Raw genomic sequence first — 24,340 nt, forward strand, 5'->3', positions numbered from 1 at the left:
TAATGATAAATTACAGGTCACAGGCTCACACTGTATTCAAACACAGACATACCCTTAAGACAGGATTTGTGAAGGAAAAGACAATGGGAAGGCTTTTCCATTTTCCTTTGACCTTGCAGAGAAAACATTTGCTCAGTTTGGGACAGTATGAAAATCAAAATGGTTCCAGGTCGGTCTTCCTGTGCTGATCTATGTATGTGCTTGGTTGGCACGCTTATGAACATTTAACATATATCTAAGACCTCAAAATTCCTATCACAATATCTGCCGAGAAAGCGAGTTCCATCCTTGAGGGGCCACCACTGACAAAGCCCTGCAACACATTGCAGCCCCTCAGGGGCTGCCCCAGGGCGGCTGCCCCACCAGCCATGCTCTAGGTTCCCTGCCTGGCAGGGGCAGGTGGGGGGGGGCGCCCAAAGGCCCTGACCGGGTCACGTGGCCACGACCCTCTGACTTCCAGTTCTGAGCAGCTGAACAGGCAGGTGCTGGATAAGGAAGGAGGGGTCCTCGAGGAGGCGCTTGGGTGTCTCTGCCGCTGCCTGACCTGCCACAGCGCCCCGATTCCCGCGGTCGCCTTTTCCCTCCTTCCCCATCGCCCTCGGAAAGATTCCTCCCCCCCGGTTCCACAGGCCTCGCCGCCGCCTTTTCCTTCCGAAGCAGGCATTCCGCGCGGGCAGCCCCGTCCGCGGGTTGCCGAGGAGAGCGGGGCCTTCGAAGCCCGGCGGGGCAAGAGCCCCCGCGGGCTCGCTGTTATCACGTCACTTCCGGGGCGGCTCGAGGACGCGACGGAAGCGGCGAAGGAGCTTGGTCACGGGCTAGCAGGGCAGGCAGCGCCGGTCTCGGAAGGTCTTCCCCCCTCACCCCTTTCGCCCGCCGTTTCCCGGTTCCCTCAGCGGAGACGCCGGCGGGGGACACGCGACGCCATGATCACCTCGGCCGGTGAGGGAGCGCGCATGCGCGGCGCCGGGAGGGAACAAGAAACCCCCGCCCCGGCCGCTTCTTTTCAGCTGAGTCAGGCAGGGCCCGAAGCCGCTTCCCGGGAGCCCCGGCCCAGCCCGAGGGTCCACTCCCCGGCTCCTCGTCCCGCTCCTCTTCCTCTTGCCCGCTGCCCTTAGAACCCTAGAACCGCAGGCTCGGAAGGTACCCCCAGAGGTCATCTAGCCCGACCCCCCGCCACGCGGGAGTCCCCGTTCGGAGCGGCCTGTCCCCCTCTGCCTCGCCCCCTTCCTGTCATGACTTGCGGGCTTCTCGTGAAGCTGAGCGTCGGGAGCTTCAGGGCGGAGGGAAGTTCCTGCGCGTAGTCGACCGGGGGAACTCACCGCCTCAGGAAGGAGGCGGCGGCGGCGGCCAACGATTCTCGGGGGAGGAGAGAGAGCCGTCCGTGGCGAATGGGTCGGGTGGCTATGCTCTGCCTCCGCAGACAAAAGCAGAAACGGTGGGAACCGCAGGAGAGGAGAGTTGCTCTTTTGCTCAGGCCCTGCTGGCGGTTTCCCCACATTGGGCATCTGGTCTGCCGCTGTGAGAGCGGGACGCTGGACTGAATGGGCCATGGGCTTGATCCTGCAGCAGGGCTCTTCCTATGTGGACAACTTAGGGTCTGTGTGTGTGGTTTGGGAGCTGCAAGGCCAGGGAGAAAACAATGCTGTCCAGGGTTGTAAAGACTGCAGAGAGAATAATTGGGTGCACTCTTTCCACCTTAGATCAAATCTATGCTTCCAGGTGCAGAGATAGTGCAGGATAGTGCGCACCCCGGAAATGATCTCTTTCAGCTTCTGCCTTCTGGAAGAAGGTACAGGGTTATAAAGACCAGGACTAGCCGCCTGAGAAACAGTTTCTACGCAAATGCAATTCTGGTTCTAAATGCAGCATAAGGAGGCTCTATGGTATATCGTATTTTAAAATGGGGTTTCAGAGTTTTTAGGGGGTTTTGAATGTTTTCTGTATATTTTCAATTTCATTGCTCTGTATGGGACAATGACAATAAAGATATTGTATATCGCATATCTTTTGTGCCAGAGTCACTGCCTTTGTTCTTTTATTGGGGGTGAATGTTGGGTGCCTTACAAAATGTACCGTATTTTTCGCTCTATAAGACGCACCAGACCACAAGACGCACCTAGTTTTTGGAGGAGGAAAACAAGAAAAAAAATATTCTGAATCTCAGAAGCCAGAACAGCAAGAGGGATCGCTGTGCAGTGAAAGCAGCAATCCCTCTTGCTGTTCTGGCTTCTGGGATAGCCACGCAGCCTGCATTCTCTCCATAAGACGCACACACATTTCCCCTTACTTTTTAGGAGGGAAAAAGTGAGTCTTATAGAGCAAAAAATACGGTATATTTTTAAGCAACAACGGAAATCGGGCATGTTGACACACAAGGCAACCTTATTTAGGTGCTTCAGGACCCTGGAAGTTAAAACGTCTTTTGAGTTCTAGGGCCAGGCTATGCACTAGGTGGTAATATGTGTAGTTAAGACTCCAATGGGTGCCCTGGGCAAAACAGCTGTTGAGGCAGTGGTTGGCGTGTCAGGCTAGACTGTGGGAGACCCGTGTTTAAAATGCTCAGCCACAAAGTGCATTGGGTGATGCTTGGTTGCTATCACTCAGCTCAGCCTACCTCATAGGGTGGTTGTGAGGATAAAATGGGTGAGGTGCTTAATTTCCACACTGTAAATTTCCAGAGGTGAGTGAGGGTCCAAATACAAGAGTTGGTATCTGTGCTGTAGTTGTGGGTAGGTGAGTGCAGGACGGTTGTGTCTTAACGGTGCATGTGCACGTAAACATGCATGTGGACATAAAACAGGTCTTGCAGGTGTCAAAATGCCTCTGTTTTCAACTGTGAAAAGTTCTAAGGAATGATTTTATATGGAGAGGGGTGTGGGGAAAGAGACATTTAGCTTCTCTCACACTTGCTAAATGTTAGCCATGACTGGAGTAGTGTCTGCCCAGGCACTGATTATGTTCAGAAAGAGCCCCTAGAGATGGGTAGTGGAATGTAGAGACACTGGCCCTCTTGTTTTGAATCTTACCCTTATTTTTTTAATTGTCTCGAGATTGGGGGAAAGGGGTAATTAATTGCTAAAGGGGAATTTTGTTTGTTTTTTAAGAAAATCTCTATAGATGATGAATCACAGAGGAACAGTGGATGGGGAGAGGTAGCCATCAATTTCTGCTTTTGCCATGCATTTTCATATCCTACTATCCAATTTTTCTCTGTTGCTCTCTGAGGGAACACTTAGAATTCTAAGTGGTCAAAACTCAGCTTATCTGGGACTATATTTTTGATGTGCATTGTGGAATATGCAGTAAGGCTCTGGGGGGGGGGGAGGAAGAGGGGTTTGCATTTAACCGTATTTGCTTCCCTCTCCTGTTATTGATTTTACTGTATTTATTTGGAGCCATACAGTGAATGACTGCCAAACAGGTTTTCAGACTTCACCCATAGAACTTACTAGCCCTCTTGTTCATATGCCCTGATGCTAGCTGCTTGTGTAGGAAGGAAAACGCAAAACATGCAAGTTGTGTACTGCTGTTTTGCTTGGTTGCAATTCTTTCTTGCCACAGGGAGGAGCTATTTACAACACTTTGCCAACAGTTGAAATGTCTTTAGTCATTCGTGTTGCCCATGAGAAGCAGCCCCACATAGCAGCCTCAAGGCTCTTGCTTACTTTCCACATTGGGAAATTATTGTTGCAAGACATGTGGTTAGATGGCAATAAATAGAAGTGGAAATAGAGCCCCCCCACCAGATTGCCTCTTATGCAAGTGCCGTTGAAATGTCCTCTTTGACACCCTAAAACTAGGTTCAGTGTGGCTTACTCTTATTTAAATGTGCATAGGATGGCAGTCTTAAGTCCAGTGTGCTTTATGCAGGAGTAGTTTTTAAGACACAAATGCCCTTAATAATTAAAAGGTGTTTGTGTTTACCAAAATGGGTTGTATGATATAGAATCTGCTGTGACAGTTCTGCATTGATTTCTGTGATGACTAACATGACCTTTCTTTTGTAGCTGGAATTATTTCACTGCTTGATGAGGAAGAGCCAGAACTTAAGGTAAGTGTGTAAGGTTTTGTTTTTACACACTTGTTCATACAGGTATCTGGGTCAAGGATTATCCTTTTATCCTGTTTTTCAGGAAAAGCAATTGAGAAAGTGTTAGGTAAGAGCCATTTTTGCATCCGTTCCATTCTGGAGATGGTAAAACAGAGAATGGGAGAAGCACATACAGTCATACCTTGGATCCCAAACGTCTTGGTACTCAGACGTTTTGGCTCCTGAACACCGCAAACCCGGAAGTGAGTGTTCGCTTTGCGAATGTCCAACAGGGCTTCCGCGGCTTATGATTGGCTGCAGGAGCTTCCTGCAGCCAATCAGAAGCTGCAATTTGGTTTTCGGACGTTTTGGAAGTTGAATGGACTTCCGGAATGGATTCCATTCGACTTCCAAGGTACGACTGTAGTTGAAACTTGGCATATAATTGATGCATAGCTGGTCATTAAGGTTGACATAGTTCTTAAAATTCTGTGTTTTTAAAGTTAACATCTGAAGCAGCCATTAGTATTCTCATTGTCAGGTTCCAAGCAGCACTGTTAATTTAGATTATATGCGGTACACTGCCATTCTGTTAAACATTGCAATGATTTAGTTGACAGCTCAGCCATTCTTACAGCATGCAGCTTATAACATGGTTAGCCAAAACATAATGATGTCAGGAAAGACAAGGCTCACTCAAGAAGAAACAGATGTTGGTGGATTCCAGTGATGTTTGGCCTGCATTGGGTATTTTTAAGCTTTAAGTAAAACCCTAGTCTGAGAAGAAAGCAGGGCTGACCCCGGTCCATGGTGAGCAAGCTGGTCTAAGTAAAAGGAAAGTAGTCATACCTTTATACTCTACTTACTCAGCCACACTGAGTTCACTATTTGGGAGAAGGTAGCTTGGCACTCTGCCTTTTAAGTCAGACGAAGACATGCAAAAGTGGCCTGGAAGTAGTCAAATAATTCTCTGCCATCTGCCCGCATTCCTTTAGTGAGGCCAACTTATCACTGTGCACGGAAGTTAGTTTCTGCATCCTTCTAGACAGATATTACAGAGTAAGCTGGTAAATTAAGAGTTATTTTGGCAAACTACTTTTTAGAGATGGCTATACTTTTAAGACCTATCTATGCTACACAACTCTGCACTTGTGGGATTCTGGGGGCAGAGCTCTAATAATTTAATTCTCGGTTTTCACAGGAATTTGCTCTTCAGAAACTGAATGCTGTTGTCAATGATTTCTGGGCAGAGATCTCTGAGTCAGTGGACAAAATGTAAGAAAAAAATTATTTCTGGCATTAGGGTGGCTTTTCTGTTCAGAGCACAAGGATGAAATGCACCTGTCTTATCTCTTGGTTAATGGGGGGAAAAATAGATTCTGCATTCCATAAGATGGATTTCTTGGTTTAGGAATTGCATATCCATCATCCACAGGACGTTAGTTGAACTGTGAAATTTGGTTTTTGTTTAAAGGAGTCAGTCATGGCAGCTGATAGTTTCTCCCTTGCTTTTGCTATAGTGAAATCCTGTATGAAGATGTTGGCTTCCGGAGTCGTGAATTTGCTGCTTTGGTGGCTTCAAAGGTGTTTTATCACCTGGGAGCCTTTGAAGAATCACTGAACTATGCCCTGGGAGCAGGCAACCTCTTCAATGTCAATGACAATTCAGAATATGTGGAGACGATCATTGGTAAGTCTGGGCTCTGAATCGGAAAACGTTCTAGCTGACTACCTTGGTTTAGCAATGGGCTAAACGGAGTATACAGATTTGGCAAAGTTCTGATTTCCAGGATTTAAAAGAGAAGTGTTTGCTTTATTTAAATGTAAATTTGCTTAATGTGGTGAAACAAACTTGCGGTTTTTACTTGGAATCCAGTTTTAGATTTTATGTCAGTTGGTTCAAGGGGCAGAATATTGTCAGCAATGGACTCTGCATGAAGAGTGGAAGGAATGTCTGCATATAGCAGAACATAGTTCTGAAGAGCATGATATGTTCAAAGGTAGCTATGGAGGAAACAGCAGTGGCACTTTATCCTACAAATCTTGCAAGATGAGAAATTTTGTTTTTAATAATTAAAGCTGAGATTGCACAGAATACAACATTTGGACCCAGTACAAAGAAGCACATGCAGAATCTTGCATGGGATGAAACCATGAATGCTTAGCACAGGATTATTGGGTTTTTTTTCCTTCAAATCAGAGGACGATAAATGTCTTAGTCCTACAGTGCTGTTGAGTTAATAAATGATTTTGTGATGAAAGTTTCTTTGCTTTGAATTGCAGCTGTAACTTGACAGATGTTAGTACTTCATCCTTATTATTATTATTCATCCTGAGGACATATTGACAGAGAATATATTGGGCCAGTTGGAGAAGCTTAACACGGAGCATGTCTGTTTCTTTTCCCAGCAAAGTGCATTGACCATTACACCAAACAATGTGTGGAAAATGCCGACCTGGCCGAGGGAGCAAAGAAGGCCGTGGATCCGCGTCTGGAAGGGATTGTCAACAAGATGTTCCAGCGCTGTTTAGATGATCACAAATACAAGCAAGCCATTGGGATAGCTTTGGAGACGCGCAGGCTGGATGTCTTTGAGAAAACCATTTTGGAATCGGTGGGTGAAAGCACAGGACGTTCTGTTTGACACAGGCACACCCTAAAACAGAAGTCCTGTGCATGCTTACCTGAGAGTAGCTTTTGGTGGGAATTTCTCCTCAGCAGACATACAGAGGACTGGGCTGTTCATCCCCTGCCTCATATTGGCCGTGTAGTTCCACACAAGGGACAGCCCTCTGCACCCCTTGCCTAGCTTCAAGGCCCTCTGAAGCCCATCATCACTGCCCCCTCTGCAGTTCCAGGCTTGGTGCTGGATGTCCCAGGATGCTCTTGCACCTGGGACTCAAAAGGCCACCCATTGCTGAGGTGGTCATCTCCAGCTTTCCCCTTTAACTCCTAGAGAACAGACTGAGGCTTGCTTTAGCACTGGATGGTGCAAGAGGTCCTAATCTCAGTCTTCATCACTAGCTTGAAGCTGGCGAACAAGTCAGAGAGTTTTTCCATACAGTGGTGCCCCGCAAGACGAATGCCTCGCAAGACGGAAAGAGTTTTCCGTTTTGGAGGTGCTTCGCAAAATGAATTTCCTATGGGCTTGCTTCGCAAGACGACAATGTCTTGCGAGTTCCTGCTGGTTTTTTCCCCTCCCCCCCTTTTTCTAAGCCGCTAAGCCGCTTATCAGCTGATCTGATCAGCAGATAAGCCGCTAAAAGCCGCTAATAGCTCTAATCCGCTAATCCTTCAATGGGCTTGCTTCGCAAGACGAAAAAAACCGTTAGACGAAGAGAATCACAGAACGGATTCTTTTCGTCTTGCGAGGCACCACTGTAGTTGTGTTGTGTCCTTCAAAACTCAAAAAAAAACCTATGTTGCACAATTCTAGTCTCTTCTCCAAGTTAGAGCAGAAGATGGTGCTCTTCCTGTCAGTGTCACCAAAGTTTGGAGAAACACTCACCATGGCAAAAGTGGCAAATGCATTGTGCCAATTAGAAGTTAGGAGTGGATTATCTAAGGTCACCTAGCAGCCTTTTAGCTGAAATGAGACTTCTTGGCTCATGGTCTTGGGCACTATGCTGCGCCAGTTCTCAAAATGTTGCCTATCTGTATGTAGGCATTTCAGCAGTGAGATATAGAATGAGGTACACTTTCCAGTAATTTGGATTGTGTTCATGTTTTGCATTCAGTATTATTGAAGCCACTTTGGTGAGACTTGCTTGGGTTGATTAGCCAGATTAGTTTTTGTCACGTATGCCTTATTTGTTGTCTCTCTCCACCTCATGACCCTCCAAGAAGATAAGAGGTAGGCCTGTTAGCCATGGGTAAAAAATAAATTACAATTGTGAAAAATAATTTTACAGCAATATTTTCTTTCATGGCAGAATGATGTTCCTGGAATGCTGGCGTACAGCTTAAAACTCTGCATGTCTTTGATGCAGAATAAGCAATTCCGCAACCAGGTACTGAGAGTTCTGGTTAAAATCTACATGAACCTAGAAAAACCTGACTTCATCAATGTGTGCCAGGTAATGTGCTATGTGTGTACATATGGCTACAGACCACCTGCTAGTTTGCCTTGGGAGCAGGGGAAGAGGAGGGTATCTGAGTAGTAGTATCTGTCAGATGGTGGCATGCGTACTTCACCCTTTGGAGGAAGGGGGGGTGAATGTAAGATGCACATCATCCAAGAAAACTGTGGTTGCTAACTCAAATTAACTGAGATACATACTGGGACCTGCTTGATAAAATTTGTGGTTCAAGAGAAACTCACAACAACTGATGTAGCTTGGCTCAGCTGAATCACCCACCGTGTTGAATGCTTTAGAAGCACATCAGCTGTTTTGATGTGTTTTGACAACTTGTTTTGGTTGTGAAACTCTCCCCCCCCCCTTTTTGGTTGTTAATACTCTTAACGAATGAGTGCTTGAAAGAAGCCGGAGTGGGATAGTGAAAAAGGTTGGGGCAGAATTCGTGAAGTCACTTCATGAATGGAATGGCTTCCGCTTCTGCCACGACGCTGGAGGATTGGGGGGAACTGTCAGAGCAGATTTGGGAGGGTTCAGGGAAGATGTGGAAGAAGAGAATGTCAGGGGAGTTCCGTTGCACGATAGTAACATCTTCAACACTTGTACCCTACATTTTTGCTCAGCCACAAAGCTGAGAGGGTGGAACAAAGCTATTATCTCTGTGTAGCCTACCTCAGAGTTGTTGTGAAGGTGTACAAAGGGGAAAAGAGGAAGGGAGGAAGATTTATTTCAGGTGACATTTCAGAGACTTGTTTGATATATTATAGTGGTTTCAAGGGCATGCAGGAAGCACTATAATAATGCCTATAAAAGCATAGAACTGGGGAACACACACCCCCACTCCAAACATTAACATGAGCTCATTGGGAATGGGGTTCAGATACATGTTTCTAGTAAATTTTACATAATGAATGGGTGAGAAATCGTTGGCCTTATGAAACTCCTACTTCTGTGCTGAGACATCCTCTGACTTTTCTTCTGTTCTCTCTCCCGCAGTGCCTCATCTTCTTGGATGACCCGCAGGCCGTGAGCGACATCTTGGAGAAGCTGGTCAAGGAGGACAACCTTCTCATGGCTTACCAGATCTGCTTTGACTTGTATGAAAGTGCCAGCCAGCAGTTCCTCTCTTCCGTTATCCAGAACCTCCGCACTGTTGGCACCCCTATTCATTCTGTGCCTGGGTCAACCAACACAGGGACTGTCCCAGGGTCAGAGAAGGAAGGGTAAGGGAGCTGGTGCGAATGGAAGCATCCAAATGGATGGAGTGTGGCTTGAAAATACAAATACTGTCAGGTGCTGAGCTGCAAGATGAATTGCCCTCCAATGTGGTGTATGGCAGAGCTAGCCTAGGGATTTAACTGGATCACAGGGTGGGTTTGGGTTAGATGTCAGGGAATCTGCTTCTTGAACTAAAGAGAAGAGGACCAAGGAGTTGTACCCTGTGCTCTCTCCTTCTCAGTTGAAGAAGGAGCAAAAAGGGTTTTCTTGTGCCTGTGTGTTTCTTGGAGGCTGATTAGCTGTTTTCCCTGTGTAAAGGTCAGAGGGGGCAGGGTTTCTGTTGAGGCAGGGGATTAGCTGTGGGAGGAGCTTATCAGAGTTTGTAGGGCATCAGTTGAAGAAGGAGCAAAAAGGGTTTTCTTGTGTCTGTGTGTTTCTTGGAGGCTGATTAGCTGTTTTCCCTGTGTAAAGGTCAGAGGGGGCAGGGTTTCTGTTGAGGCAGGGGATTAGCTGTGGGAGGAGCTTATCAGAGTTTGTAGGGCAGCGGCGCGCGCCTAGCGGCGTGCGCAGTTAGATCCATCTTTTAGATTTAGGGGAGCTAGTCTCAAACGTTTGTTGAGGGAGATCTAGGTGTTTTTTTGTGTGAGGGAAGTTATTTGTCCTGTCTTCAAGCTTTTTATGATGGAGGACCTCTGTAGCCAACCCCAACGACACGATCTCAAGATGGAAGGGGAGGGAACAGCTGCAGTCGCCTGCGATTCCTGCGCAATGTTTGCCATCTTGCCAAAGGTTGCAGGCAGCTTTACCTGCAGCAATTGCATGTTGATTGCCCTCTTAAAAGACAAAGTCCAGCAACTGGAGGAATGTGTAGCTACGCTCCGAAGAATTAGAGAGCTGGAGCTCTTCTTGGAAGCAACAGAGCACACCGTCTCCACCAAGGAGGAGACAGGGGACTCCCCTGAGAAGGAGTCTAGTTCACCAACACAGGAGCCAGATATATGGAGAAACGTGACTCAAAGAAGTAGGAGGCCCAGCGTTCACTCTGATTGCTTAGAAATACACAATCGCTTTGAGGTCCTCTCCCCTAGCATGGAAGACGAAGAGCAGACTCCATTTGAGGATCTCTCCCTCATTACAGTCGATCAGGTATATGAAGACGAGCAGCAAAGTCAGTCCTCAGGGAATGTGCAGGCGACCTTGGAACGGACAGCTCACGGAAGAACCCCGACCAAACCCAAGAGGAGGCGTGTAGTGGTGATAGGGGATTCCCTACTGAGGGGAACAGAAGCAGTGATCTGTGGGCCTGACAAGACGTCTCGGGAAGTGTGCTGTCTCCCCGGGGCTAAGATCCAAGATGTAACTGAACGACTGCAAGGAATCATAAAACCCACTGACAAATACCCCTTCCTCTTGGTTCATATGGGAACCAACGACACTGCAAGCAATAGCCTCCAGAAGATCAAAAGAGACTACGAGGCTCTCGGCAGGAAATTGAAGCAACTAAATGCACAAATTGTCATCTCATCTGTCCTCCCAGTTGAACGACGTGGCCCAGGGAGAGAGGGGAAAATAGTGGAAGTGAACAGCTGGCTTCGCAAATGGTGTAAACAGGAACGGTTTGGATTCTTAGATCATGGACTGCAGTTTCTTGAAGATGGACTTCTGGCAAGTGATGGGCTGCATCTCACAACGGTTGGGAGAAATGTTTTTGCAAAAAATCTCAGAAACCTCATCAGGAGGGCTTTAAACTGACTAATGTGGGGGAGGGAGACAGTGCTCCTGAAGGTAGGAGTCTCTCAATTAATGAAGATGATCATCCAAATGTCATAGACCAAATGGAGCAAACAGCACGCGGACCTAGTGGTGGGAGGAAAAAATCCTTAAATAAGAGACACGGGGGAATGATTAATGGACTTCAATGTCTGTACACTAATGCGCAAAGCATGGGAAATAAACAAGATGAGCTTGAGCTCTTGGTACAGCAAACTAAATATGACATAATAGGCATCACTGAAACCTGGTGGGATAAGTCCCACGATTGGAATGTAATAATGGGGGGATACAATCTATTTCAGAGAAACAGACCAGACAAGAAAGGAGGAGGAGTGGCGTTATATGTCAGGGATGTGTATACCTGTGAAGAGATCCAAGATTTAGATCCTCAAAGCCAAAGTGAGAGCATTTGGGTCAAAATTAAGGGAGAGAAGAATAACAGAGACCTCATTGTGGGAGTTTACTATAGACCCCCAAGCCAAACGGAGGACATAGATGATGCCTTCCTGGAACAGATGGCCAAGCATGCAAAAGGAAGGGAGATAGTAGTAATGGGGGACTTCAATTACCCAGATATTTGTTGGACGTCAAACTCAGCCAAGAGCATAAGGTCAAACAGATTCCTCACTGGCCTTGCAGACAACTTCATTGTCCAGAAAGTGGGAGAAGCAACAAGAGGAACAGCCATTTTAGATCTGGTCCTAACCAATGTTGATGACCTGGTTAGTGGGGTAGAAGTGGAAGGATCATTAGGCGCGAGTGATCATGCTCTTCTGAAGTTTACTATACAGCGGAAAGGAGTAGCCAAGCATACTAGGACTCAATTTCTTGACTTTAAGAAAGCCGACTTCATAAAACTTAGGGAAGTGCTGGGTGAGATCCCATGGACAACAATACTAAAAGGAAAGGGAGTTCATGATGGCTGGGAGTTTGTTAAGAGGGAGATACTAAAAGCACAACGTCAGGCAATACCAATGAGACGGAAACATGGAAGGTGCCTAAAGAAGCCAGGGTGGCTATCTAAAGAACTTTTAACTGAATTAAGATTAAAAAAGGATGTGTACAAAAAATGGAAAAGGGGGGAAACCACCAAAGAGGAATTCAAACAAATAGCCAGCACGTGTAGACACAAAGTCAGAAAAGCTAAAGCACAGAATGAACTCAGGCTTGCTAGAGAGGTTAAAAGCAACAAAAAAGGCTTTTATGGGTATGTTCGTAGCAAAAGGAAGAACAAAGAAACAATGGGGTCACTCAGAGGAGAAGATGGTGAAATGCAAACAGGGGACACAGAAAGGGCAGAACTCCTCAATGCCTTCTTTGCCTCAGTCTTCTCCGATAAAGAAAACAATGCCCGACCTGAAGAATTTGGAGCAAATGATTCAGCAAAGGAAACACAGCCCAGAATAACTAAGGAGATAGTACAAGAATATTTGGCTAGTTTAGATGTATTCAAGTCTCCAGGGCCAGATGAACTGCATCCAAGAGTATTAAAAGAACTGGCAGATGTGATCTCAGAACCACTGGCAGTCATCTTTGAGAATTCCTGGAGAACAGGCGAAGTCCCGGCAGACTGGAGGAGGGCAAATGTTGTCCCTATTTTCAAAAAGGGGAAAAGAGAGGACCCAAATAATTACCGCCCAGTCAGTCTGACATCAATACCAGGGAAGATTCTGGAGCAGATCATTAAGCAAACAGTCTGTGAGCACCTAGAAAGGAATGCTGTGATCACCAATAGTCAGCATGGATTTCTGAAAAATAAGTCATGTCAGACTAACCTGATCTCGTTTTTTGACAGAATTACAAGCCTGGTAGATGAAGGGAACGCAGTGGATGTAGCCTACCTTGATTTCAGCAAGGCATTTGACAAGGTGCCCCATGATATTCTTGTAAAGAAGCTGGTAAAATGCGGTCTTGACTATGCTACCACTCAGTGGATTTGTAACTGGCTGGCTGACCGAACCCAAAGGGTGCTCATCAATGGTTCCTCTTCATCCTGGAAAAGAGTGACTAGTGGGGTGCCACAGGGTTCTGTCTTGGGCCCGGTCTTATTCAACATCTTTATCAACGACTTGGATGATGGACTCAAGGGCATCCTGATCAAATTTGCAGATGACACCAAACTGGGGGGGGTGGCTAACACCCCAGAGGACAGGATCACACTTCAAAACGACCTTGACAGATTAGAGAACTGGGCAAAAATAAACAAGATGAATTTTAACAGGGAGAAATGTAAAGTATTGCACTTGGGCAAAAAAAATGAGAGGCACAAATACAAGATGGGTGACACCTGGCTTGAGAGCAGTACATGTGAAAAGGATCTAGGAGTCTTGGTTGACCACAAACTTGACATGAGCCAACAGTGTGACGCGGCAGCTAAAAAAGCCAATGCAATTCTGGGCTGCATCAATAGGATTATAGCATCTAGATCAAGGGAAGTAATAGTGCCACTGTATTCTGCTCTGGTCAGACCACACCTGGAGTACTGTGTCCAGTTCTGGGCACCACAATTCAAGAAGGACACTGACAAACTGGAACGTGTCCAGAGGAGGGCAACCAAAATGGTCAAAGGCCTGGAAACGATGCCTTATGAGGAACGGCTAAGGGAGCTGGGCATGTTTAGCCTGGAGAAGAGGAGGTTAAGGGGTGATATGATAGCCATGTTCAAATATATAAAAGGATGTCACATAGAGGAGGGAGAAAGGTTGTTTTCTGCTGCTCCGGAGAAGCGGACACGGAGCAATGGATCCAAACTACAAGAAAGAAGATTCCACCTAAACATTAGGAAGAACTTCCTGACAGTAAGAGCTGTTCGACAGTGGAATTTGCTGCCAAGAAGTGTGGTGGAGTCTCCTTCTTTGGAGGTCTTTAAGCAGAGGCTTGACAACCATATGTCAGGAGTGCTCTGATGGTGTTTCCTGCTTGGCAGGGGGTTGGACTCGATGGCCCTTGTGGTCTCTTCCAACTCTATGATTCTATGATTCTATGATTCTATGATTCTCCATTGAGTGTATGTACCGTAAATACCGTACACACTTCAGTCGTATCTACACAACAAAATTGTGCCACCTCTCCAGCAATAATCTTGGAACTTGTAGTTTGGTTTAAGATACTGAGCCCCTCCCGATAGCCATAGATTCCTCCTACAGTTCTATTGAAAAGCAAAGCACAGTTGTACCTTGGGTTACATACGCTTCAGGTTACATACGCTTCAGGTTACAGACTCTGCTAACCTAGAAATAGTGCTTCAGGTTAAGAACTTTGCTTCAGGATGAGAACAGAAATCGTGCTCTGGTGGCACGGCAGCAGCAGGAGGCCCCATTAGCTAAAGTGGTGCTCCAGGTTAAGAACAGTTTCAGGTTAAGTATGGACCTCCAGAACGAATTAAGTACTTAACCCAAGTTACCAGTGTACTGTAGATCTGACAAGCCCAAAGTCTCCCCGCCCCTAGTTATGACTGTGGTTTATGTGTCTCTTAGAAATAAACTTCCAGAGCGCTCGCAGGCCAGTGTTTCCCATTTGTCGGTGTTTATATATACCTCTTTTTTTTAAGGCTCCCTATAGAAAAAAAGAGCACAGAAGGGAGATGGATTCAGCCTTGCAAAGTTGTACGTAAAGGGAAAGGCATGCTCCTGCTGTTGGGGTGGGGATTCAAATAAGTATTCCCACAACTGCAATCTTCAGTGGTCAAGTGCGGAAAAAGCTTCAGCATTTGATTCTGCTGACTGTATTGACTGGCCTCAGTCGTGAACATGAGAAACACGGTTGCCTTTTCTCTCTTGCTTTAAGAGGTGTGGAGACTTGTAGAAGCGTTAGGACTGTGAAATGAAATGTTCATCACCTTATTGATTCCTGTGCCCTTCTGGCATAGGTTACAGTGCAAGTTAGACTGTTTTTCTCTCTCTTTTCTTATAGTGATACCATGGAGACGGAAGAAAAAACAAATAGCCCTGTTGCTGCAGTGAAGGCTGTCCAAACCGTAAGTGTTGCTGTGTGTAAAGCATCCTTGATGCATAGTTTGTTTGTTTCATAAGATTTCTTGACTGCATTTTATCCTGTGGGCTTCAGGGTAATGCACAATATTATTAAAATCACAACATCCTTGCATATCTTGCTATAAAACAGACCCAACTATAAAGCAGGCAGAGGCATTGCACAGTTGTCTCACTGCAGCCTTGAAAGGCTGTGGAGCACGGTGTATATTCTCTTCCCCAAAACACACAATCACAGGGTTATAGTCCTAGATCAACTTGACTTTGGTTGCTGTGATTTTACTACTTTTAGAACCTATACAACAGATCACCCTCAGATAACCGCGACTTCTAGAGATGAGAGAGTTACTAATTCCATATCTTTCAGGGATGGAATGCTTGCTTAATGCAGCGTGTTTTTCCAACAATAAAAGATCAGAGCTGCCCTGTGAAGCCCACGTAAAGATTTATTGCTGTTTTACTGTTCGGTGCATTAGTGTGTGTTATAAAGGTTTGCCCTTGAAAGTAGGAAACAAAATAATGCCTTATTTGGTCATTGATTGCAGTTGTAAATATTTAAGTTGAAAAAGTCGCACTTTGCAGCTGCTTGTGACGCTTGGAGGCGAAAGCACCAAATACAGTAGGGTAAGAAAGGGGAAAAATTACCCTAAATGTAGGGCTTTTTATGCTGCCTTCCTCTTAAAAGAGTCAGTCTTATATGGGGCTCTCCATCAAGTTTGTAATTCCTACAGCCGTGGTGCTCCCAGGCCATTTTCTGGGCACAGTGCAAATTGCCTCCAAATTGTGGAGGTTTTCTCTGTGTTGCTTGTGTGGATGTTGCAAGAAAATTAAATGACCTTCAAGCAGATACAAACGTTTAAAAAGAAAAAAAAGGCTAGACTTGAGTGAAGAAGTAGAGATCCCATGCATTGGTGGAGATTCCATGCTGTTTGAGTGAGCATTTGGGAAGAAGTGTGTCTCGAATTGTGAAAAATAAGCGCTGCCAAGGTGAACGCATGCAGAAATTATCCCAGAGGTATTCCTCAACTTAATGCTGGAATGCACTTTGAAAAGACAGAATTGAGAGGGATTAGCTTAAGGTAGGGTTGGTCGGAAAGTAGATTGGGATCTACTAGTAGACCCCCTGCAGGATTTGCAGTAGGTGGTGAAGGTTTTCTTGTTCCTGGTTGTTTAGCAATGGAAGTAACAAAACTACTTTTCCTACCTAAATTTGGCTGGTGAAATGAAAAAAGCTAACAGGAATGGAATTCTGAATGCAAGTACCGTATTTTTTGCTCTATAAGACTCACTTTTTCCCTCCTAAAAAGTAAGGGGAAATGTGTGTGCGTCTTATGGAGCGAATGCAGGCTGCGCAGCTATCCCAGAAGCCAGAACAGCAAGAGGGATTGCTGCTTTCACTGCGCAGCGATCCCTCTTGCTGTTCTGGCTTCTGGGATTCAGAATATTTTTTTTCTTGTTTTCCTCCTCCAAAAACTAGGTGCGTCTTGTGGTCTGGTGCGTCTTATAGAGCGAAAAATACGGTACTGTGAGCTTAGTTCAGTCTTGTTAGTGAAAGCAAACTCTTCGCCTGAGAACACACACAAGAGATATCCTATTCTCTTAATTCTACCTGTATCTGTTTTGCACCTAGCACTTTCTTGGGGTTCTAGTGAAAAACACAGTACTGTAAATCTGACAAGCCCAAAGTCTTCCCACCCCTAGTTATGGCTGTAGTTTATGAGTCTCTTCAGTGGAATGTTTCCTACAGAAATATACAGTCATACCTCTTGTTACATTTGCTTCAGGTTACATTTTTTTCAGGTTGCGTTCCACAGCGACCCAGAAGTACCGGAAAAGGTTACTTCTGGGTTTCGCCGCTCGCGCATGTGCAGACGTGCAAAATGACGTCACGTGCATGCGCAGAAGCGGCGAATCGTGCGCGTGCACAGACACTGGTTGCGTTCCTTTCAGGTTGCGAACGAGGCTCCAGAACGGATCCCGTTCGCAACCAGAGGTACCACTGTACTTAAATATACATTTATTTATTTTTTTACAATAAATGAATATAGAGGATGAAACATTGAAGGTACTGAACTGCCTGGCCACACCTGTATCTCATGAATGTTGATGGAGATGGCAAAATAAATCTAGCTGTACTTGGTATATGTAATTTTGCCAAAGTGACCATGGCTGATAAGGTTTTACTGGTGTTTTGAGATACTTGTTGGAATTTTGAAAAGTAATCTTTTTTGTCTTTTTCTGCATGTGCATATACGAAGAACCCGGAGTCGAAAGATCAGATCCCAAAAATGATTAAAATATTAAGTGGTGAAATGGCCATTGAATTACATCTGCAGTTCTTAATACGAAACAACAACACAGACCTCATGATTCTAAAAAACACAAAGGTAAGGCCTATATATGATTTGTGTGGGCTTGCTTCTTCGAGCGCTGGGAGATAATTTTGGATTTGAGGCTGAATAATGCATCTTGACATTTAGATAGCATTACTTTACCAGCTAGCTATTTAATACACTATAAGGAGTGGTGTCTAGCTCAGTGTTACTTAGAGTAGACCCAATGAAATTATGAACGTAGCAAAGTTAGGTCTGTTAATTCCAAAAGGTGTACTCTGAGTAAAATGTAAAGGAATACAACTCATGAAGGAAGTGTGCCACTGTGTTCTGCACTGTGGGCTCTGAGCAGAATGATACTGAGAATATTTAAATTAATAAAGACTTGAGCAAAAGGCCTTTTGCTGCCTCTCCTGGTATATCCCACGGAGGACCTTACGGTCTTCAAATAAAAACATCTTGGAGGTCCTGGGCCACATGGAGGTTAGGCTGGCCTCAACCAGAGCCAGGGTTTTTTCGGCCGTGGCCCCAATCTGGTGGAAAGCTCTGTCCCAAGGGACTAGGGCCCTGCGGGACTTGACATCTTTCCGCAGGGCCTGCAAGACAGAGCTGTTCCACCAGGCCTTTGGCCAAGGCACAGCCTGACCCCCTCTCTCCTTCTGTAATCCTCATAGATCTGTAGCCCAACGGTTGCCATTTGATTCAGAATTGATTTTTGAATGAACTGATTTTAGAATGTATTTCAATTAATTGATTGTGGTTTTATGTAAATTGTCTTACTTTTACTGTTGTTAACCGCTCTGAGCCTGGCTTCGGCTGGGGAGGGCGGGATATAAATATATTATTATTATTATTATTAAAAACTAATTTATTTCAAAATTTCAAAGAATATTTGCATATTAGCAAAATGTGGTATGAGAGCATAGTACATAGAGAAAAACACAAAAGAGGAAATTGTAATATGCAAAAAGAGATTTCTTTAAAAAGTTCTACCCCAAAAGAGCTGTCCCAGCAGAGAAGAGAAGATGCTAAAATGCAATAGCAGCAAGGAGGGTTCTTGATCCAAGAGCAAAGGGGGGTTCTGGTGGGGGAACTGAGGTCGCTCCCTTAGTGCAAGGGTCTCTGTTTCCTCCCCCCTGTCCCTACGCACTCCTCTTAGACCCTCCCCAACTCTGCTCTAAAAGGTTGGAGGAAACCCACAACAGATTTTTAATTTTTTGGGCGTGTGGAGCAGAATGTCTAGTTCCACTGTGCAGCCCGAAGTCCTTCTGCGAACGTAAATACAGTACTTTGTTGGATATCATCTTTACGTTCTTACATGAATTCTCTCCATTTATACTATTCCTGCTGGGCTGATAGTTAACAAAGGAACCAAGTTCAGCATTTTTTAACAGTGGACATTAGCAGATTATTTTCAGCCTTGAATCAACCTCCCTGAAGTTTTAGGCAGTGGCCTATTGTCCATCAGTAGAGGGGTTACTGTTTTATACCCTTCAGACTGCGCTTATTATCCTTTAATCTGTCTCTGCATGTATATCCTTCAGCCTTTCCTCGTGATATTTGTGCTGTTGTTGTTTTTTAAAAAGCTTAGTTTAGAAGTTTTCAGACAAGTCAACAAATTTCTGGCAGCATACTGTAAGAAATACAGATCATATTTGCTTTACAACATGGATTTTGTGATCTGAACAGTCAGAAACAGAAAAGGCAAAAGGAAAGTTACCATGTTAGGACCTGAGCACACAGCTATGCATGAGGTTTCTCTATACAGTATGCTCATGTTCCTCTTTGCTTGGTGTGACCTTTCTATTTTGCCTCTCCAGGACGCCGTGCGGAACTCTGTCTGTCACACAGCAACAGTCATAGCAAACTCCTTTATGCATTGTGGAACAACCAGTGACCAGTTCCTTAGGTAAAAGCCTTTAGCGGAGCACCATATCACCTCTTGGGGGCATAAATTAATCTGCTATGGTTGCAGGAGAGCAGTCTTTCTCTATCCTTTTCTACAAATGGCATATGATACTGTTGAGAGTGTGCTTTTGCATGTGGGAGGATCTTGGCTGGAAGGCCTGGGACGGATGGTTTTTTACAGGCCTGTGGCAAGTCAAGTCGATCAGGCTTTTCCAGCAGACTGGAAGAGTGGTCTGACTTGACCTAAGGCCATTTCTTGGGTTCATATATTGGTGCACTGAGCCATCAGCAAGAATTTTGTAACTACTTCTATTGTCCCACTATTTAGGTTTTGTTCAGGGACGTTTGTGTGCAGTTTCACAAATGCAAGATAAGGTGCCATTTCTGAAAGTCTGGGATTTATTGATTTATTCATTCAGATTTTCTAGGTTTGAGAATGTTCAAATAACGCCATCAAAGGGCCCTAATATTTAGGACTGAGAACTTTGGTATGGTGTTCTGCTTATTGTCATTCTCTCATATAATGATCTCTTCCAGTGTGCATTGATTTAGCCACTGGAGAGTCAGAGATGGATCCTTATTGAGCTAGGAAGGATCCTTTGCCCTAGCCAGAGCTCCCTCTTAGAGCTGTGCCAACCTCACGTTTGTTTTAAAAGCAGTGTAACTCTGATGCTTTGTTGAGGGCCGGAAAACAATAGAAAGAAATACAGTTCTCCTGTCTTCTGCAGATTGACCAAATGGTTGAAAATGAGCACCTTGGAATAATATTCCGAACTGTGCAATTTACTTTGTGTCCAGCAATTTTGTTTCCTTTATGGTGAAAGTTTTGGTCTTGGAATACTGTACAAAGATTTCTGGCTGCAGATATTGCTAGCTTTGAGTCAAACTAGACCAGAGCAGACAAAGTAAAACAAGCAGTCAACTTCTAAACACTCTATTCCTGTGATGTGAAAGTTTGAACACTTCTGAGACTAAGACCAATTCCCAATATTTCTCTCTGCAGAGATAATTTGGAGTGGCTTGCCAGGGCTACCAACTGGGCAAAGTTTACTGCTACAGCCAGCCTCGGTGTCATACATAAGGTAATACTAAAATGTATCACAGTATTTTTGATAACATCTGAGGTGTTGGTGGGCTTGTCATCTTTAGGATATATTGAGGCCCTCCTGTTTACATTGCAGGTTCTGACCCAGCTTTTAGACAGAGCTGGCATGTGTCCTCCTGTTGCCGGTTTATGTTACACAACTATCAGTAACATTAAACTCTTAGACATAAGAATTTTAATTTCACTTTCATTGAGCTACAGTATTTACGAGTGCAGTCTTCTCTTACTGGCCTATATTTTACTGTGAACACAAAATAGACTCAGTGCATGTTCCTTACAGTGTGTGTGTGTGTACTACATGTGTGTAGGGATATCGCGGAGTGGGCAGTGGGGTCCGGAGGGAGCACACTCCCCACCAGCAGGCAGTCACAGTCTGCCTGCACGCGTGACCCTGGGTTGCGTAGCATACTTCCCCTCACAGACAAGCCACAGCTGTCTGAACATCGTTCTCTCTGTCTGACCTTTTGCGGTCTCAGTAGTCTGCGGTGTCCTGTCTGTAACCTTTGTCCCTGAAACCTTTTGTCTCCTTCGTCATACACTGTGCAAGGGGAAAATGACGCGGTGGAAACAGGTGCCAAAATAACTTTGTACCACCCCACGATCTCGGGACCAAAGATGTGTAAAGGTCACAGGCCAAGATGTATCTGCCTGGTTTGCATATTTGTCTCAATAAAAGGAGGCTCCACAGGACTAGCCAGCAGCTTGCGTGCAGCTCACCTGTGCGCAGCTCACCTGATGATCAACCCCCAGTCTTGTGCCTTCTCTTCAATGTGCGTTCAAAAAGGGATGCAAACTGCTTGTCCATCACAGGGTGCATGCAAGATGCATGTGCCTGCTAAGTTCATAGTATTAAATCCATACTAAATTAGTTCAGCTTAGTTCCCATTGGGAGAAAATGGCTGCAGAAGATGGACACACACCCCTTGGGCTGACGCATCTAAGCTCTTCATAGTTCTCTCTTTATTCCTTGTGAATTTACAGGGTCATGAGAAGGAAGCTCTTCAGTTAATGGCAACGTATCTGCCGAAAGACACGTCCCCAGGGTCTGCCTATCAGGAAGGTGGTGGGCTTTATGCCCTGGGACTCATCCATGCCAATCATGGTGGTGACATCATAGACTATTTGCTGAACCAGCTGAAGAATGCCAGCAATGATGTAAGTATTGTCTGCTGTGAATCACCTGCATAGGTGATTGAGTGCCTTAGGGATAGCATGTGGGTCGCTGGACTTCTCAACACTTAGCTGACGATTACGTTAGCTGCCCCAGAAGTATTATTGAAGTGTAGGATATAAAGGCCATAAATAAAAAGGTGCAAGCAAAATGTGGTTGGCTCTCATGAAGAATCAATAATGTGTTTCTTTTTCAAATGCTGAAAATTACATCACAGTGAAGGAAGGAAGATACAGTCATACCTCGGGTTACAGACGCTTCAGGCTGGGTTTTTTTGGGTTGCGGACCACCAAAACCCGAAAGTGCCGGAACGGGCTACTTCTGGGTTTTGGTGGTCGCACATGCGCAGAAGCGCCGAATTGCAACACGCGCAGACGTGGGTTGCGAATGCTGTGGGTTGCGAACGTGCATCCCACATGGATCATGTTCGCAACCTGAGCATCCACTGTAATGGAAATGTAATTTTGTGTAGAATTGTAGTGTTGGAAGGGACCCACGGGTCATCGAGTCAAGCCCCCTGCAATGCAGAATGACTAGAAAAATGACTACCAAGAGTTGAATGTGGAATGAGTTCATGGGTTCTCTGTCTCACTCCAAGAGTGTGTTCTGATCTTTATAGCCCTCCTGAGAAGTTTTAAGTAGAGTCACGGAGAGAAAGGAAACGCCTCTCTTACTTTTATTGCAGATTGTCCGACATGGGGGCAGCCTGGGACTTGGTTTGGCTGCCATGGGGACTGCCCGCCAGGATGTCTACGACCTTCTCAAAACTAACCTGTACCAAGATGATGCTGTGACAGGTAAGCCACTGCCGTGGACACAAGTGTGTGTCTTAAACCTACTCCCCCCACCGCAGGCCAAGCCATCACCCTGTGTACTCTATTCAGGACGGCAGGCGGAAGCAGTGGTGAAGTCCTGTTGTGCTCCTGTCTTTAGTTTCTTCCTTTTCCCCCTTAAAGGTGAAGCAGCTGGGCTGGCTCTTGGGCTGGTGATGCTTGGGTCTAAAAATGCGCAGGCGATTGAGGACATGGTGGGATATGCCCAAGAAACCCAGCATGAGAAGATCTTGCGGGGCCTGGCAGTTGGCATTGCCTTGGTGATGTATGGCAGAATGGAGGAGGCAGATGCCCTCATCGAGAGCCTCTGCAGAGATAAGGTGAGTATAGCTCTTCCTGCAAAACTACCCATTCCGTTTCAGCCTTTTTCTTCAGGGTATCCTAATAATACTTGCCTTTTAGCACTTTAGGGTGTCTGTGTAAAATAGTCCACCTTCTAACCCACAACCTGCCTCCCAAGACAAGAATCGGGTAAAAATTAATACATAATGAACTAGAGTAAATGCCATTTTTTTATAGCAGAGGTTCTTTAAAGCCCCATGTTATTATAGGATGCTTGATTAAGGTTGAAGTATAGTGTCTTGCCAAAATTAATCTACTGACTTAATTAGCCACCAGCAAGCTTTCTGGCCCACTCTATGAACAATTAAACGAAAAAAGCTGCTAAATATGGAACGGATTAATTTTGGAAGATCTTTTGGCTGTTGATTGAGACGTAAAGCACGTAGTGTTCTTCAGCCTTCTAAGCTGGGGTGGGCAAACGTGAGATTTGTGAAGTCTACTTTGATTTTACTAGAAACCTGAGTCAGAAATCCTTGCTGATCTACTTTAAATTACTCAGACATCTGTCTTCTGCCTGCCTGTGATCTAAAGCAGCATCACACAGAGCAGTACAGACAATATTCAGTTTTTAGCTTTGATTGGCATAAAAGCCATAAGCTCTTCATACTATTGAGTATTTATTTAGCGTAAGTGTGTTCTAGATGCTCAGAACCCAAAAGCAAATAAAAAGACTTCAATGACTGGGGAGGCTGGTTTGCTCAAGAATCTGAATACTGACTGGAGTCTTCAGCTGATTGGTTTTCTAGTAGTAGTTTGGTCAGCTTTTGATAAATTCAAGATTTGCTGGTCATGCATCATATTTCAGCTGGATTTTAGGTTTTTCCTGTAAGTCCTAGGTAACAGTTTTAATGGAAAATCAGTGCTGGTATTTTTAAAAGAAGCCACTTTCCAACTCAGTAATGGATCACACCACAACTTTTTAAAAATAGAGTTGGAAAGTGAGCTCATAGGAAGCTGTCACTCCGGTGGTTCATCCAGCTCAGGAATTCAGAGTCTTTCTCCTTTGATTCCACCCCCACCCCCACCCCCCGGTATGTAACAGTTTAAATGTTAAAGTGTTCTACCTCTTCTAGGATCCGATCCTCCGCCGGTCAGGGATGTATACTGTTGCAATGGCTTACTGTGGCTCAGGAAACAACAAGGCGATCAGACGTCTGTTGCATGTTGCTGTAAGTATAGCTGGCTCTGGCGCAGGCTGTACTTTGAATGGGTCTACTTTGAGAATAACTGAGACTCCTGGGCTTGCCGATCAGAAGGTCGGCGGTTCGAATCCTCGTGACAGGGTGAGCTCCCATTGCTCTGTCCCAGCTCCTGCCAACCTAGCAGTTCGAAAGCATGCCAGTGCAAGTAGATAAATAGGTACAGCTGTGGTGGGAAGGTAAACGGCGTTTCCATACGCTCTGGCTTCCGTCATGGTGTTCCGTTGCGCCAGAAGCAGTTTAGTCATGCTGGCTACGTGACCCAGAAAGCTGTCTAGACAAATGCCGTCTCCCTCGTCCTGAAAGCGAGATGAGCGCTGCAACCCCATAGTCTCCTTTGACTGGATGTAACTGTCCAGGTG

General features: G+C 45.3%; 1 protein-coding gene across 1 annotated transcript in view; it reads left to right on the forward strand.

Moving 5' to 3' along the window:
- Positions 1-751: 751 nt before the first annotated feature.
- The window catches only part of PSMD1 (proteasome 26S subunit, non-ATPase 1), a 91,631-nt gene continuing 68,042 nt past the window's right edge, over positions 752-24,340 (forward strand). Inside the window, exons 1-15 of the mRNA XM_082224025.1 lie at positions 752-939; positions 4,008-4,051; positions 5,232-5,305; positions 5,551-5,720; positions 6,440-6,645; positions 7,964-8,107; positions 9,104-9,330; positions 15,011-15,074; positions 17,346-17,474; positions 19,241-19,329; positions 20,332-20,410; positions 21,415-21,588; positions 22,290-22,401; positions 22,561-22,757; positions 23,853-23,948. Of these exons, the coding sequence (XP_082080151.1) occupies positions 924-939; positions 4,008-4,051; positions 5,232-5,305; positions 5,551-5,720; positions 6,440-6,645; positions 7,964-8,107; positions 9,104-9,330; positions 15,011-15,074; positions 17,346-17,474; positions 19,241-19,329; positions 20,332-20,410; positions 21,415-21,588; positions 22,290-22,401; positions 22,561-22,757; positions 23,853-23,948 (1,821 nt within the window). The 5' untranslated portion in view covers positions 752-923. The remainder of the gene's footprint in view (positions 940-4,007; positions 4,052-5,231; positions 5,306-5,550; positions 5,721-6,439; positions 6,646-7,963; positions 8,108-9,103; positions 9,331-15,010; positions 15,075-17,345; positions 17,475-19,240; positions 19,330-20,331; positions 20,411-21,414; positions 21,589-22,289; positions 22,402-22,560; positions 22,758-23,852; positions 23,949-24,340) is intronic.

Source organism: Podarcis vaucheri (assembly GCF_965113315.1).
Source record: "Podarcis vaucheri genome assembly, chromosome: 5".
NCBI lineage: Eukaryota > Metazoa > Chordata > Lepidosauria > Squamata > Lacertidae > Podarcis > Podarcis vaucheri.